The 18,109-nt window shown below is 39.0% G+C and overlaps 2 protein-coding genes across 4 annotated transcripts in view; both read right to left on the bottom strand.

Moving 5' to 3' along the window:
* erfl1 (Ets2 repressor factor like 1) overlaps positions 1 to 10,955 on the bottom strand; it is a 105,693-nt gene extending 94,738 nt beyond the window's left edge. For all 3 annotated transcript variants that reach the window (XM_034698763.1, XM_034698762.1, XM_034698761.1), the window contains exons 1-4: positions 10,539 to 10,955; positions 8,232 to 8,313; positions 7,357 to 7,456; positions 6,804 to 6,950 (exon numbers count right to left, since the gene is read on the bottom strand). The gene's annotated coding sequence lies outside the window, so the exon portion shown is untranslated. The remainder of the gene's footprint in view (positions 1 to 6,803; positions 6,951 to 7,356; positions 7,457 to 8,231; positions 8,314 to 10,538) is intronic.
* A 2,326-nt stretch (positions 10,956 to 13,281) lies between these two features.
* On the bottom strand, positions 13,282 to 17,220 carry LOC117823213 (oocyte zinc finger protein XlCOF6). Its single transcript, XM_034698313.1, has 3 exons — positions 17,083 to 17,220; positions 16,348 to 16,830; positions 13,282 to 15,098 (listed from the first exon to the last, which is right to left on the bottom strand). Exons 2-3 carry the CDS (start codon positions 16,784 to 16,786, stop codon positions 13,714 to 13,716), a joined length of 1,824 nt encoding a protein of 607 aa, XP_034554204.1. The 5' UTR covers positions 16,787 to 16,830; positions 17,083 to 17,220; the 3' UTR covers positions 13,282 to 13,713.
* Positions 17,221 to 18,109: the final 889 nt, after the last annotated feature.

Raw genomic sequence — 18,109 nt, forward strand, 5'->3', positions numbered from 1 at the left:
GTTATTGTCTGATTCTTAAGAAAAAAGTGGCTGAGCAGAGGATAATGAAATCAAAGCCCAACACACACAGCCAAGACGCCCCTGGTAAGAAACACTGTGTCAATATTAATCTCCCTGACAGAAAGTCGAAATATGGCATCTGTCACACATCATCTTCCCTCTCTCCTGTCTTTCTGCCGAGTGGAAAAGGAGGGAGGAGGTGCTTTTGGTGGGAGTGAAAAGGGGGAAGTTGTTGGAAATTGAAGACATGGACCGGAAAGGGTAAAGGTCTTCAGGATTTTTAAGAAATCTTTTTGAGTTGTTGACTGCTGCTTTGGCAAATATTTGGATTGTTCAAAATGCTAATAAAGTATTAATAAGAAAATTTCATAACAATGGTGTTTCAAGGGTACATGTTACAAATTATATCTGTTGCAAAGTAGTACAGGGCACAGGTCAAGTCAAGTTTCAATTTGAGAACAGGACTAACATGACCTGTGTAGTTATAGCTTTAAAGACATAAGTTGCAGTTCTGATGTCAGTCGTTGTGACTGATTTCTTGGACTGAGGTTGACAAAAGCTGGATTTATTTGCTTGCCACTGGGGGTGACCAATAATCAATACACAATAACTTCTGTACGTATCTCAGTAATCAAATACATCTTGTACATTGCTGCCGGCTGCTGCTTCAATTCTTGAAACTACCACTGAGGGATGCCACGAAAAACAGCTCTCCTGTTGTTTAGGAATTTTGTCATTGGTTTGTTAAAATACATGCAAAAGAGAACAAATAGAACATCGGGACTGATAATATGATATTTGTATATTTGACTGAATTTGCTAGGATAAGCTGTATTTAGCTCCAGTGTTTAAAAATGTATTTTTAAATGCACATGGCAAAATGATCTCTCGACTCTTGACATAATCTCTTTATCATAATCATCAAAAAATCTTAAAATGACCAAACAAACAATACTTTTCTCACTCTCAAATAAAGCCCCATTGAGCAATGGTGTAATATATTTCTTTTTTAAGAACACATTATGTTTTGATTGCCATCGGGACATAAAGATCATTTTAACCATAACAAAGAGCGTATCTAAATCTGACTACCAACCCCAACTTTAAACTACCAAGCCTGTATTCAAATTAAATATTGGGTTTTACTCCCTTAAGCCTGTTCTTCTCACCTCAAATGGATATACAAGAACCTGTCCCCCTCCAGATCTATGTTTACAGTTCTGGTCCATGGCTAATGTATAAAAGCTACACATTATCTGACATAGTAGTGGAATTTCTATTAACATACCACCAAAAATAATGAAATGTTCAGATCTCAGCAGCCATTGATATAAATCATGCACTAATAAGAAGATAAGCTGCTTTAAAGTTAAAATTGGTATTTTTAAATGCACATGGCAAAATGGTTACTCTTGACATAAACTTTATTATCATCAACATAAATACCCTAAAATGATCGAACAAAAAATATTTTTATTTCACTCTCAAATATCGCCCCGTTGAGCACAGCATGGTGTAGATTATTTTTTTTACTATAGGGTTCTATTGTTTTATAAATCTGATTAAAATAAATAATCCAGCTCCACTGTTGGCCTGGGTGACACGCTCCTTCATTACATTAGACATGGGCATTGATTGTGGTGTATTGTAGCCAATCTCAAATACACAGACTTGGTACTTTAATAGTGATAAAGCAGTGATGCCTAATCTGTAGTATGCAAGCTTTGCCCTTGAAAGCCTAACTGCATGTGGAGTGTCCTATGAGCTTTAATTGAAAGGAACAAACAAAAAAAGTTATTTAAATCAATTTAATTACAGACAACAGTGACTTCTTACTTTCATCAAATTATGTAAAAGTATTTGATAAATGTTGTGGAATTTTCATAGTCCTGTTTATATGTATGTAAGAATGTTTAACTAATATTAACTATTCTCATACAGTAGGCTTCCTTCTCTTTCTTAGTGTCTTTGTATAAGTCTATTTTCGGTCCACGTGTTTAAATTTGAAAAGCAAAATAAAATATTTTAAAAAAAAAAAAAATAGAATGTTTAACTCTTGTATTCTTCCAGTCTAGGTGTCAGGGGCAGAGTAACTTCTCCCATGTCAGCTGTGGCTACAGGGGGGGGGGGGGGGTAGACGAGACAGGGTCAGTGTAGTAATCAAGGTCTCTCCCCCTGTTCCTGTCTTTATCTGTGTGTTGTGACCAACTTACTGTCTCCAGACTAGAGCACAGCTCTTCTTCCCAATTATTTGTTTCCTATTGTCCAAATATGGTTATCTAACTGTAGTGTCGTATTTGGGGGAATAAAGGTACATGCCTGGGGATTTGTCTGACAGAACTGACTTGGCACTGCACTGCACTGCACTCCCCTGCATGTGTACTGTTATGTTATTTCTCCTCGGCTAAGTTCTACATAAACTATTGCAACGTAATCCGTCAGAGTCTCCTGTGTCTTCTGTGTCCAGTGTCCAGTTTATTTATGAATTCCATCACAATAAACATTTGAAGATTTTAAAAGTGGCAAATGAGTGTGGACTTGATAAGATGTACAAGAAAAGCTGAAGCAGTAACATTACAGAAATCTCAATGCAGTTGTATGGAATCCTTTCATTTGTTGATTAAAGCAGAATTAGTGCAAAAACAGTTCCTACTCGATCCTCCAAGACCACCATTATTACAGAGAAGGTGGCTTTTTTTTGGGGCAGTGGTCGTATATTTTCATTTGATAGGTGGTGGCACATTGCCTAAAGAGTTTGGGAACTTAGGAACAAAAGCACCAAATTCAACAGCTGAAAATAGTCTCCTACAAATACCCTTTAACTCCTGTTTGAGTTTCTGGAGCTGAAATTGTAATTAAAAATGTAGCCGAAGTTTGAGGTTTTGAGATGTCTTTTAATACCTTGTTGGGTTCGTCAATTAATCGCCAATTATTGACAAGAATATAAAACACTGACTACGGCAAGCTTTTTGCTTTAATAATAGTAGCGTTTAGACAACTATGACATGTCATCCAATACCCCCCAAGTCACACTTAAACTCTAATATGCTCGAAAATACAGCATGACCTCCGGATCAAAGCACATAAAATAAAGAGCTGAAATCCAGAGTCAAAATGTTATAAGCAACAAGTCCAAAGTGAGAAATGAGCTCCCTGCCTACAGGGCAACAAAACTAATGTTGCTCTCATACAAAGAGGCTTAAAGTCGGCTTTGACAAAACAGGATCTCTTGGTGATGATATAAAATGTCCTCAGATATTAAATCAGTTTCCCCATGCTTGAGGTTTTTCCTCCTCATGCACATCCGCTATCCTTTATTTATCCTTCAATCACTCAGGACTTTCTCCCCCTTTCCAGCCTGTTATCTTTTTCTCCCACTCCTTTCACCCAGAACATTTTCCTTTCTTTCATCCTCTTTCCATCTGCTTCCTATTCCTCCCACCTCTCTTCTTCCTCCTCTTCCTCCCTCCCTCACTCACTCTCTCTGTGTCTTTTGGACATTTCTCTTAGTCTTTTCTATATCCCTCCACCCTGCCTCTACACCCCCTTTCCCCCATCTCTTTCCCCTGTGATGAATGAGTCTGTCTGCTGGGTGCAGTTCATATTTACTGAGCAGGGGAGCACACACTGTCAGTCTCTCTCGCCCTCCACATCTCTATCCCTCCACTAAAGAGACAGAGGGAGCAAGAGGTTACAGTGGGATGAGAGGAGGAGGGAGGCCGTGGTCAAGAGATCCACTCCGGGAGTCACTACGACAGCAGTCGGCTTGGTGGGGAACACATTAGTCCTGAGCAGCGTAGTTTCTCAGTGCTAGCATTAGAGGTGGTTGAGGGAGAGAGAAATCTTCCTTACCCCTTGACCAACCTGTCAATGTGGTGATACTAATAGGGAATAAACAGCGTCTTTCCATCTCTTTGTGTGTAACTCAGCAGCCCACTCTCAGCACTCAATGCAACACAATTTAATGGAGTTTTCTCGCTCCATCCTTTGTGTGAGCCATGCTTTTAGGCACATTTTGACTTGAGAGGGAGAGGAGTAAGAGCCGCTACCAGCTGAAGCTTACCAAAGGCCCACAAAATACCCGGTTTCATCTACACCCACACACACCAGTGTGTTGCGGGGAGTCAAACGGTGTGTTTTGACCCGTGTGTTGACCCCTTCATGAATAAGAGGAGTGGATGTGGGCCTGCCGGAGCCCAAAGGGACAGGCCAAGAGCCGCTGCAAAGCCCCGCAGAGCCACCATCTCTTCCCACACACTGACCTCCGAGGCCAGCCAACACCAAAACCACTGCAGCGTGATGACACCGGTGACACCCAGCGCCAACGCACAAGATGTGTTCCTCTGCCAAATTGACAAAAATATAGACAGTAAATACAAGGAAAATTGGATGGCTCAAATTACATCACAAAAAGAAAATCCCCTCAACTGCACTTTTATAAGATTCAATATGAGGTAATTTAATCCTCAGACTGCAACCTAAAGCACCACCAACTGTCTGTCAAAGAGGGCAGATTGAAAATGTTTTTGCTATTTGGTTTTTTCGGGAAGAGAAGGCTAAATAAATGTAAGGATTTATGTTTCGATTTGTGGATGATTTGCAGCAGACACTCAGCCATCTCAGTGTATTTATATCTGCGCTGATTAAACATTATTTCGCTCTATAAACATTCACATCATGTAGCTGTATGTCAGAATCTGATAGGGAGGAGTGGAGGAGAACCAGGGGAAAATAGGAGCAGGAGAGAAAAATAGTGGAACACTGAAAGGAGGAAAGGAAAGCATCATGCCATAATCATCTGAATATTAGGGAAAATTGGAGATGGGAAAGGCGAAAATTGGATATGGGGGAAAGATTTCTGAGGAGGAGAGAAGAGCCTGAATGCACCAAATGTGGAAACAATGACCGGTATCAAAACGGATGAAACAAATGCAGGCTCCTCTCTGGATAAATCACTGCTGTAAAATATCCTTTAGGAGGTTCTAAAAGCTGTCGTCAGCAGACAAATGAAAGGGTCAGAGGTCTAACAGGGGGAGCACTATCAGCTGGAACAACACTGTTTATGATGGAGGAGGTGGTATAGTGTTTTACAACAGGACATAAAAGATATTTTCTATATGCAATCCCAACCAGCGGCTTTTCCCACATCATACTTCTGACAAACTTCTGAGCAAGAGGCATTTCCTGAGCTCGCCTTTTCCCTGAAGCATCCTTTCCACAGCTATCCATTTCCCCCTGGTGCCTCAAGAGAGGAACTACTGCTGCTTCACTGCGGCCTTTGCGGGGAGGATTCATCAGCCGACTCATCTGCCGTACAGCTGATGTAGGCCTCACACTGTGATGTATCCGGCTATCACGCACCAGATGATAAGTTACACACGCTGCACAAAAAGGGTAAACACTAACACCTTTATTTATCAGGATGCATTCTCTGCCACCCCATGTTTGTGCGCTGCAGTGAACCCCTACCCCACCCTCCACCTCCTCATCCCTGGATCATATTTGTCCATCTGCCTGCCACGCCGATGGAACATTCCAAAAACGGCTGCTGTGCAATCTATCTCAATTTTCCAAATCTATTAACTTTCTTTGTGTGGCCTGCCTCTCCTCGAGCCCGATCTTTAAAAACCGTGGTTGTTCAACAATTATGATAACTGCAACAGGGGGAATTAGAGAATCCACCCATTCATCTCTCTGCCCCTCCTCCGCACAGACATGACGCGGCTAAATGAAAAATGGACACGCTTTAAGAAGTATTGATTCCAGCTTTAAACAAAGGTACAGTCAATATTATTTACTACTAAATATATCTTTGTTATCTGTGCCGGAGTCGTAGTTACTGCTCTGTCCTCGTAATTGCGGACATAAAAATAATAGACCAATTCCCACTGAATTGACCGAGACAGGTTTGGATGTGGCCCTTGTCCTGGTGATGCATATCCTGGATGTAAATTAATGTGTGAGCAAGGTTTTCCTCTGATGACTGCTCTACTAGAGACCGACATCTATTCAATCCACACAGGAAATACAATGCACAAGACACAGTGAGACTAAAAATAAAAGAAGACTTAGTTTTTTTTAAAGCAAATAAGCTAGCAAGTCATCTTCTTTCCAGAATTGTTTTTCATGCATTCTGCTTTTAAAATAGTGTTTTCCACCTCAGAGACACTTTGACATAACCAGTTTGTGATTTTTTTTAAGGCATTTCTTGTGTTTTTGATGCATTTCCTACGCCTCCTGGGGTTTCTTTTGTCATGTGGAAAACTGAACTATGATTTGATTCTTTTCCAAAATACATCAATGTTTGGACATTTTACTACACCAGACTTCCACCTAGCAAATCAGGAATTCTTATTCTAGTCTACTGTTCATTTCTCACATGAACAGTGTCAGTTAATTTAAGTAAATTAAGAAATAAGAACTGATAATTTTCAGAACTGATTTTTACAGAAATTTAAAAAGTAGTCAAGGATTTTGAAAATATGTTGCCACAGAAGCATGATTTTTTTCTTACATGTGGCTAATGTTAACACCCTTCTAGACTATTACAAATATTTTAAATGGTCTGACAGAATTATTGTTCAAATTATTTCTGGGCTATCAGAAAATAAATGATAATGTGTGTATTGTCGGGCCAACAGTTAGCATCAGTAATAGGGAATCAATCTTCTTTACCTGTGAGGATATGCATGTGCGTCCAAAAACCCATGTAAGGTTTATAAATACCCCATCACACCCCTGACAGCTTACCCACATTAAAGTGAATTAGGGGTTGCACTTTTATGAGAAAATTAGATTCTTACCAACACACCAACAAGGACCTGCAGGACTTGCAGAAACGTTGCTGTCTGACTGGTTCCTGTTGACATACAGAACTGGCACGTTTGGCCAACTCTGACAGTCCACAGGTCTCCAGGTATGCAAAAATGGACTGGGCAGTGGGAAGTTTCCTGGAAAGGTGAATCAGAATCAGAATCAGAATCAGCTTTATTGGCCAGGTATGTGGGCACATACAAGGAATCTGACTCTGGTAAACTTTGCTATATTTGTTGAACATTACACTAATGTGTACAAACCCACATTAAATGTTTTACTTATAAGATTGTGAAAGATAATGCTGCAATGATGAGGAGTGCAAAGGATGCTGAATGATAAACATATATATATATATATATATATATATATATATATATATATATATATATATATATAGTTATTTAACAGATGGCTTAAGGATGGCTTTCTTTAGTGTGGACTGTGAGCTGCATCAAAGTCAGGAAAGTAGAATTTCACCAGGGACACTTAAGGGGTGTAAACTGGAAGGACTGTATCTAGAGGACAGGTGTATAATTATACCTCAGTGCTCAGCCAGGTGACGACACTGGCCGAGACATACTGCTGCAGGAAGCCGGACTCAGTTTGCTGAATGAATACAGCGGTAAAACTGTGGAGCGTCCTGCAGAGACAAAGCAGAAGACAGAAATAGAATGGGAGCATTTAATTTAGAATAAATTCACATTTTCAGAGCTTAAAGGGAGGTAATAATTAATGATTGTAGATTTCAACAACACAATGAAGTCGTTTTAGGGCAAAGAAGTATTAGCATGTAACCAGAATATTAAATCAAACTCTGTCTCTGAAACTCCAAGCCAAATCTCCACTAAAAAAAACCTTGACACCACTTTCAGGGACACACATTCAAATTGTATTTAGTAGTTACCATGAATCAATTACCAGTCCTCGTCTTGTGGACTGTTTTTTTTCAATTATGTAATTTTGAATGACTTTGCTTAATGTGTATCATGTGCCGTCTTGTATTGCTGTTGATGTTTTTGTAAGTTAAGCTCTTGGTGCAAAGAACATTTTCCAAGGAGCAATACAGATTTTATTGAAGTTGCACCACAGGATACATAAGAAATAATATGTCAGGTGACTTACTTGTGTTACTTTCAACTGTCTCCATTTCTTTCTCTACAAATGCTACAAGCTTACACACTCCTAATTTCCAAACTTTGTTAAATGGTTGATATGCATGTGTCAGTGTTTTCTGTCTCTTTTGTTCTGTTAACAGGGTACCAGCTGAACCCTGTCCTGCTCATTTTTGAGTCTTCACTGCACTTTTTTGCCATTATTGATTTTACTATTTGATTTATGAGGGGTTATGTGTATGTGGTTTCAGTTTTTTGCAGAGCTACATGATCTCCTTTTGAACAAGGGGGTCTTTAACTTACCTTTTCCAGGAGTTACCTCGTACATCACAGCAGACTGGATCATCTCACCTGCTGCCTTCATCTTTTGTTGAGAGAAAGTGATCTTAAAATAGAGAAGGCAGACACTTACACAGTTGCTAATGCACCAACTTGAAAATAAGGCATTGCATTTGCTTAATTCAGAACATCAATTGAACAATAACTTTGACCTGAAAATCTTCGATTTAATCCTTGATGATGTACTTGTAACGGTAGATTTTTTTTCTGACCAACAGTCCAATGGATCACTTACTGTGAATATATTACTTTAAATTATACAATAATGCTGTTTTTTAAGCACGCTTTCAATCGTCTGGTCTTACACCTAACCCCTCACAGCAGTTTCATCCATAAAAAATAAGTATATGGAAATTTTCAATCGTGTTGCTGATGGTCTAGATTGATTTTGCAGGTCATAGAGGGACATCAGTATCAATATGGATCTGTTTCACAACCGCTCAAAAACTTCCCATAGGAGCTTTAAAATACCTAAAAAATTGCGTCACACTGTAAAGATTTTATTTCAACAATAGAGTATGGTAAAAGGGGCATGCAGTTACAAGGACCATTATAACATAAGCATCACCCCCCTGATATATTTATAATACAGAGAATAATGACTGAATGTTTGATAGAAAAGAAAACAATTCAGAGGTAGCATCCAATGTATGAACAGAATACTAGAACTGGTGGTGGGCGTATCGATTCTGTGGTATCGATATATCGATATTTACACACTACTCATTTGAGTATCGATTACTCTAATAAAATATCGATACTAATTAATACATGTGAAATAAAAGCGCATGTGTCACTTCTGATTCTTTTAGGGTAACTTACTCCAAAGTTTTGTACCGACAAATTCAGAGACATCCTGATCCCAGTGTCATCTTAACAGTAGATATGGTGAAGAGGCTGTTTTAACCCTGTAAGACCCACGGTTGCAAAATTACAAAATCAGTTTAAGATATTCTTTAAAAAAAAATCTACAAAGTTTTTTTTTAAAGACCACATTTACATAGTCAATGGGTCCTATTGTTTAACCCTGCATTGCAATTGGGTGGTCAATGTGTTCATAGGTCCGGCAAGCGGGCAATAAACTCACACAACCTGCAGACTTTTCTTCAGACTCATCTCTTTATCTTATTGGACTGGATTTCCCATGATTCAAGTGAGTAAAATGTCTCAAATATTTTTGTAATGATGATTACAATGTCTATAACATGATTATATTTAGTTATTGTGGAATTCATTCATCAAATGTGATTTTGAGCATGTTATGTCTATGTTGTAATTCTACAACCCTGGGTTAACGTGGTAGTCAAAATAGCAGTTGCACCTGACACATTCCACGGGGACACTGCACTTCTCACATGGTCATATATGAACAGATATGCTTTAAAAATATAATTCATATGATGATTACTATTAATACAAACTATTAATGTGATTTCTGTTAAAGTTTTGAGTTTAGACAATAATTAATTAAATTATTGTTGGTTGCCGTATATGAAATTCTATATGTAGCAGTATTTGAAACTGCATCCGTGTCTCATCAGTTAAATATAATTAACAGATTTTTAAAAAGACATCATTTTACTGATCCTGGGCTTTGTTTTTTTTAGCCCAAATAGCTTCTTGTTGCATTAGAGTAGGCAGAAACAGGTTCTGAATGTTTTGCGGGGTTGCTTGTTGTATTGTTCAGGGAGAGGTGAGAATGTTCTGGAATGTGGGGATGTGAAGTGTTCCCTTTTAGTATGATAAGTAGAGACCCTAATAGGCCATCCACACACTATTGTGTAAATTTGTTGGAATGTGAAAGTCAGATTAGGATACATTCGAATTGAAACTATTTAGCCTGGAGAATATATGCTCATCTGTTTTACTCGCTTACGTATATTTATTATCAATTTGTTTGTTTTACTTTACTGAAAGTATCAGTATCGGTATCGGGTATCGAATAAATTGCCAATAAAGTAATCAGTATGTATCGAATCATAGAAATCATAACAGTGTGGTATGCCCAGCACTAACTAGAGGGAGATATAATAGAGATTAAATATGTGTATGAGCCTGATTTATACTTGTTGTGGAGCATTTCCATGTAGGCTGAGACAATAATTTCCTAAATGGGGTAAATTGATGTAAAAATCAGATGCCGTTTTAAATTTGCACTGGATTGTTTCATAAAATTCAAACTTTCCTTGACCACCACACATAAATCTCCATCAAACATTTCAAAATATACAAATCCAGAACAACCACTTTCTGTGCTGCACGAGATCTTACCTGGAAACACAGGATTAGGCGTCCACTGAAGAGGTGAGGTTTGGCTTCAGCACCCATGCAATACTTTCGGTACACTTTTTAAAACCATATATTCTTGGTTTATGAACGAACCACTTTTGTTTAACTTTGTTATTCACTCTAACCAGCAAGGGCAACATAACACGGCTTTCCAACTGCCTCACTTTACTTGCTTTGCTAGCTAGCCACGTTGCTCTTGTAGGCGATTTTAAGCTCTTAATCATATTCCAGTGTGTTATTTAGAGGTGTTTAAACATGTGCAAGCCGCTATTTGTTTGGAGCCTTGAAAAACACACTAGTTCGACAAATCGTGTAGCCGGCTTTCTACCTGACAGTCAAACAGCAAAATCTGCCTGCTTCAATTGTAGGAGTTTTTGTATATTCACATTCACCTGTACGGTGGCCCTGAAGGGCAAAACCAGGGGTGCAACTCGCCCAGCTGGAAGTGAAGCTTTCAGCAGAGTGTCTGCCCCCTGGTGGCTGGCTGCAGTATAGGTAAAAAAAATCCGTCGATGGGGGGAGCAGTCAAACTTTAAAAAATAAATACACGTTGTACGAATGTTTCTCACATCCGTATGCTGTGGTGATATGTAGTTAGTATTTGCCTGTTTTGTATCCAATGCCTCTTTTTTCTGAAAATTTTCTTTTTCGTTAGTTATTAGAGTTTAAAAAACTGGGTTTTACTTCCGGGTTTCCTTTGATTCACAGCTGCTGTAGAGGGAAACTTCAAAGGACACACAGCGTCTTGTGCAAGCGGCAAACTCCGGTCTCAAACGATGAAGCCCATGCGGAAGTGCTATAAACTGCAGTACATCGAGAATCCGCTTGAGGCTGGCTGCAGAAACACCGGAAACTACATAGACATGAATGGGAAAAAGACAATCTTTGCAGCATTAATAAACATGTTTACAGCCTGGTTCAAAAAACGGCTTGGCCCTATGAAGCTAATCTCTCTAATGGCACACACTGTACGGGGAGTGAATTTTTTTCTAACGTGACGGTTCAGAAGATATTAGGATTACGAGTTTTGCCCAAATAAGGACATGACTGACGTGACTCCCGGTCGGGAACACACAGCCATTGGCTAAGAGACTCACACTACGTCACACTCTGCCTAGTTGAGTTCCACATTTCCAATATGGCTGCTTCCGTCAATTGGCTTCAAAACAGCTCTTAGGAACAGATGGGTGACCTCACGTATACTAAGTCCATTAGTACGGTGTTAGTACCCTCTCCCTAACCTATAGAAAAAAAATATATAGAGATATGAAAAAAGTTTTAAAAAACCTGATGCTTTCTCATCTGAGGTCTGAAACCTGACTCGGAGTATTAGGCTCCATAACGTGTATCTTTTGTCGAAATATTCCTTTATTATTTCCATCTCCCCTTCCATTCCTTCCAACTCAGTTTAAAATTTGTGGAGGGCCTGAGCTGAGTAGTAGTTATATAGACAGGAAATTACATCGAGCTGTTCAAAAAACAAGAAGTGTTCTTCCTACCCTTTCGGTTTTGTGACATGTTGTTAAGGTATGACAACATGTTGTCATGTTTTGTGACATGTTGTCATGTTTTTTGACATGTTGTGTTTTCTGCAGTCATTGTGTTTTGTGAAATGTTGTTGTGTTTTGCCCTTCAGGTCCACCGTAGATCTCGCTTCTGGGGCTTCTTCATTAATGGAGATGCTGGCACAGCCCCACCTGGGTGAACCGTCCATTGAACAAACCCTCCATGACCTGCTTCTATGAGTCAGGAGCACAGATTGTATACAGTCTATAGTCTGAAAACGGTAAACATAGTCTTTAGTTGCCACCATTTTCACAACTAATACATTCACGATAAACAGTTTTCCTTTTTTTTTCTTCTTCTCCCACCTTTTTGTTGTATCTTGTTCTTCTTTAGGGAGCTTATTTTAACATCTGACTTTTGGCTAACTCTTGGTATATTTACTGAAATGCTAAGTAATATGAAAATAAATTAATTAAAAGTACTGTACCAACATGAATAATAAACGTAAGTCCATCTCTAATTGTATCCCCTTTTGGTCACTTAGCATATGATGACAAATATTTTAGAACATTTTTATTGTTCCAGTCTTTGAAATACTTGGCCGTTACTGTCAATTTTCCCTCCTTGGATGCATATACGTTTTGTTTTTTCCCCAGCTGTTATTTTTTACATTAAAATATGTAGTTTTATAGAGATTTTAGGAAAAAGATGTAGTTCCTCACATAATGTCATAATTTTAAATGTAATGATCAGTGTCAATGTTGAAATGATAAACTCCCAACTTCAATGTTCAGATACTTAATGCAACATTGATCCAACTGAGCAGGATAGGTAGTTTAATAAGCGGGATCTGAGCTGGGAGACCTTCAAGGACTAATTGCTTTTTGAATATAAGAGTCACATTTCTTTACAGCAAAGGGGGAAATCATAATTGCGATAAAGCAGAAAAAATGACTGTCATACCAATCCTCCAGATATAATTGTTTACTTAAAGCTGTAACTGAGTTAAATATATTTTTGTTAGATTCCTAGAGGAACAGATTATCTTCTTTCCTGTCAGTAATCTTATGAAATCTGTAATTCTCAGAAGTTTTTGCGGCAACTTTCCAGTTTAGATTTTCTGGTGAAACATAGCTATTTTGTCACAATGTGCAGAAATACTTGTGATAATTCTGCCTCTTGCACTCCCTAAACACACAATAGCATCAAACACTGTATGTGCATTCATCATGTACTTTATTACATTTTATCTAAATTACACAGCAGTGATCTCAAGTGAAACAAAATAATTCATAATCTGCATGTCCCATTACATGATGATTCATACCACATCCTCAAACCTCAAATACAATAGTGTCCTGCAAAAAACAGTTCATCTACCCGGGGGTAAAAAAAAATCAAACACATTGGGTAGGCTTATGAAGGAGTTCTGTGCAATAAAAAACAAAATTAATGTGTTCAATTCTCTTTTTGTAATAAGTTAAACAGTCATCTGGCTCCAGATTGTTACGGGAAGTTATTTTAAATAGATATATACAGATAATGGTTTTGACTTAAACACACTAATTTAGAAAAGTTAGTAGTAGATATATGTGTCTCAGAATGACCACTTTAAATCAGGCAAGGTTATTAGCAGTCCTCTTTGGAAAGCTTAACGACATTTAGCCACATGCCCAGAAAGATGGTGAGAGCGAGCAAACCTGCGGAGGCAGTTAGGGCAGGAAAATGGCTTCTCCCCTGTGTGAGTTAACATATGAGTTTTCAAGTGGCCTGACAAGCGAAAGCTCTTTTCACATTCGGGACAGGTGTAGGGACGCAGGTTAGTGTGACTCCTCCGATGCTTGCCCAGATCACCAGAGGAGGTGTAACGGCGATGGCAGTCTGGGCATTCGTAGGGCTTTTCCCCAGAGTGTATCCTCTTATGCTTCACAAGGTCGCCAGACTGAGTGAAACTCTTGTCACATTCATCACATTTGTAGGGTCTCTCACCAGTGTGGGTGCGTTGATGGTTGCGTAAATGTGAAAGACGAATAAACCTATTACCACAGACTGTGCAGTGGTAGGGTCTTTCTCCGGTGTGTGTCCGCAGGTGGATTTTCAAAGCCCCTAGATCTCCAATCTTCAGCCCACAGTCCCCACACTGGTGAGCTTTCTCGCTGTTGTGAAGTTTGCTGTGAACCCTCAGATTTTTCCTTGTGTTAAAGTTCTTCCCGCACACATTGCAGTGAAAAGGCTTCTCATTGGAATGTGTCCTCAAGTGAAGGTTCAGACTTGCCTTTAATCCAAACTCCTTTCCACATACGGAGCAAGAATATTCCTTCTTAGCAGAGTGGGTAGTTAGGTGGCAGTTGAGGTGGTGTGAGCGTAAGAAGGCCTTCCCACAGACCTGACACTTGTACGGCTTCTCTCCTGTGTGAATTTTCATGTGTTGCCGCCAACCGCTTCGTTCCACAAACCTTCTGCCGCAATCCTTGCAGACAAATGGACGGTCCCCGGTGTGGGTGCGCATATGATCTGCCAGGCTTTGAGGTGTGCGCAGAATCTTGCCACATTCTGGACACGGTACACCAATATCCAGACAGACTGGCTTATCCTCAGATTCTGTGGTATCTGGTTTATGACACAAATGAGGCCCTTGACCCCAGGTAGCTTTGAAACTCTTCCCACAGTCGGCACAGCTGAGATGCCCTCCTCTGGTAACCACAGACATATTGTGCCATCGCTGACAGTGATTCTTGAGATTCTTCAGGTACTGGAAGCTGCGTGCACAGGTTGGGCAGGGGTAAAGCCGGCGGGGAGGGGCAGCAGGGTGGGCTTCACGTGCATGGATCCTCAGCTGTACTTTAGAGGTAAAGGTGCTACTGCATACAGTGCAGATGTGTTTTGGGACGAGGTTCAGTGTGCGGCTTGACAGGCATTTCTTCAGACTGGCGAGATATTGTTTCTGATGGACCCACTTCACATGCTTCTCTAGGAACTCCAAGTCAGTAAAAGACACAGAGCAGTGAGGGCATGGAAAGAACTCAGATGATGACTCTAATGAGAGAAGACATAGAGAGAATACAGAAAATATGAATGATTTAAACTTTCTTGTTGTACTGACAATCCAAAATATACTCACTTAAAGTTCTGAAAAGTCCTGCTATTGTGAAAACAAATGACAACTTTTCATGCTATAAGGATCACATGACGCATAAACTACTTTTAACACATCTGATACTTCTACTGAGTCTTCTTTGTAAGAAGCTAAATTAATAAGAATAAGGATAAGAATAATACATTTTATTTAAAGGCACCTTTCAGAGCACTCAATGTCACAGTACAAGGCAAAGTTTAAAAAAAGAACAATAAAAAAATTAGAAATGAAGGCACAAATAGGGTTGCAAAATTCTGGGAATTTTAAAAGTTGGAAACTTTCCATGGGAATTAACGGGAATAAACCAGGATTTTACTAAATTGAAGGTTGGCTCTTAAAAGGGAACTTAAATAAAGTTGGGGAAAATATATTTTAGAATAGTTCTGACTAAAACAACCAGGTTGAATATCGATGCTATTCATGCTTACTGCTGTAGGGCTATTGAGACCACGCCCCCTACATGCACTGTGCATTCCTCCATCACATGCACAGATGATTTCTAGAATCCTGCAGAGGCTAGGCTTGAGAAGCTTGAGGGAAGATGCTTTTTTATTTGCATGTTGAATGGGACTTTTTTGGAGGGAGAGGGGCTCTTTTCATTTCACATTTTGAATGGGACTTTGTTGGGATTGCAATGTTGTTAATTTTTAAATGTTTTGGGTCGGGGGGGATGAGTAATATTTAACTCAACATTCATGTTTTTGTTCTTCAATGAAAGAATTGATTGTTAATTAAAATATTTAACACTTGATTAAGTTCTACTTACAAATAAATCTGTTTTAATTGTATTATTTTGGATGGATGTCTGCTTATAACGAAACAAATATTTATGCTAGGATATACCTTCCCATTAAATTACCCTCAATTCCCATAATTTCCAATTAGGAATATTTCCAAAATTCTCCAGTTTAGCGTCCCGTGGAAATTTTCCACCCTTTTGCAACCCTAGTCACAAAGCATGCCTCTCTTCTGGTAAAATGTTATTTTGTCAAAAAAAATCCAGCACCAAAACTTGAAAAATACTAGCCAGAGGAACATGATTTTTTTTCCTGATTAATCACAAAACAGTGCTGGGATTCTGAATACAACCAAACCCAACAAAAGTCAAAACAAATTCTGGGACAGTGTCTTATTACTCCTCTCTCTTACCTGTGCAAACCTGCCCATCCTCTCCCAAACCTTCCTGGATATTGTCTGCATCCCCCTCCTCCTCCTCCTCCTCCTCCTCCTCCTCTCCCTCTTCCTTTACCCACGTCTCCGGCTCAGTCTTCACAGCAGCCTCAGTGAGTCCACATTGCTCAAACTCGTTCTTAATGAGTGTCTGATGATTGGGAACATCTGAGCAGGTTGTTACAGTATCAGGATTACTGTCTGAGCAGCTTAATGAGTTTAATTTGAGCTCCTCACTGATCTCTGGTGAGTGTGGTTCCTCCTTGATTTGAATGTTGATGCCTTCTCCGTTAGTGTCAACCTCATGGGAGTCTTCTTCTACTTTACATTCAGTTTTTACTACAACCACATCGTCTTGTGTCTTTCCTGTCTTTGCTTTGTTGTGCAAAGACTTTTGCTTAGCAGCTTTCATCTTCATGGTGTCAGCATTAATTCGGATTAGGATTTGGTCCCCTCAGTGTGCTGTGGACCAGAGGAATGTCGCATTATTTTGTCATGTATCATAAAAGCTAAAGATAGTTAAATACAAGTCATTAACAGCAATGCAAAAGCAAAACAAACATACCACCAAATGTTAGCATCGTTGCTGCGCTACACTACCGCAGTTTTAGCTTAGCAGAAAGCTACCACTGTGTCTCCTCTGCTGTAGTTTGACAATAACTGAGCTTCTGTCACTGTCATTCAGCACATGTCTGATGGAGAGTCATAAGTTACCTTTGCAAAGTCCACGGTTCATTACAAACATCTTCAAAGTGTTTTAGCAAGCGACCCCTCAGTGCCTACACTAGGCGTAAGTGTGGTTGTTGTGTTAATAAGATAATAACACAAAACCGGACTTCCGGTGTGTCTGGCCAATCAGCTCTCAGGAGTGATGTCCAGGTTACCGCCCACAAAGCTCTAAAAGTGATATAACAAATAACTTCTACCCTCATGAGACATTCAATGATTAACTCAACTTGACTGTTATCAGTGGGGCACCCTTTGTAAAGTTGTGCATACTGAAAAAAACAGCAACAATTTTCCACATTTAGCTCCAAAACGCCATAATAATAATAATAATAATAATAATAATAATAATAATAATAATAATAATAATAATAACAATAATAATAATAATAATAATAATAACAATAATAATAATAATAATAATAATAATAATAAAGTTTATTTATAAAGCACTCATCAGAACAGATGTTACAAAGTGCTTTACATCATAAAAACCCACAATAAAGAGAACAAAGCCTGGGGGGGTATATGGGCTGATAAGACAATTTAAGAGGAACAGCTGAAAAAAGAGTAAAACAGAAACTACTATAAGCAATTAAAACAATAAGACAATTAAAATAAGTAAAATAAGTAAAACAGATAAAAACAATGAGTGAATAAAAGAAAACCATGAATAAAAGTAGATTAAAAATAAATGTAGACTCATGGATAAAACAATATTACAGGAAGGCCTTTGGATAAAAATAAGTTTTCAGCTGTGATTTAAAAGAAGATACTGATGCAGCTTGCCTGAGATCCTTGGGCAGGTCGTTCCACAGTCGTGGAGCCTGCACAGCAAACGCTCAGTCACCCTTAGATTTTAACTTTGAGACGGGAACTTTAAGGAGGTTCCTGCCTGAGGATCGGAGGCTGGGCTCTGGCTGGTAGGGTGAGTCACAGATGTATTCAGGGGCCAAGCCATGAAGTGCTTTAAAAGTGATTAGTAAAACCTTAAAATCTATTGTAAAAGCAATGG

This window comes from Notolabrus celidotus, chromosome 12, assembly GCF_009762535.1.
Source record: "Notolabrus celidotus isolate fNotCel1 chromosome 12, fNotCel1.pri, whole genome shotgun sequence".
Lineage (NCBI taxonomy): Eukaryota > Metazoa > Chordata > Actinopteri > Labriformes > Labridae > Notolabrus > Notolabrus celidotus.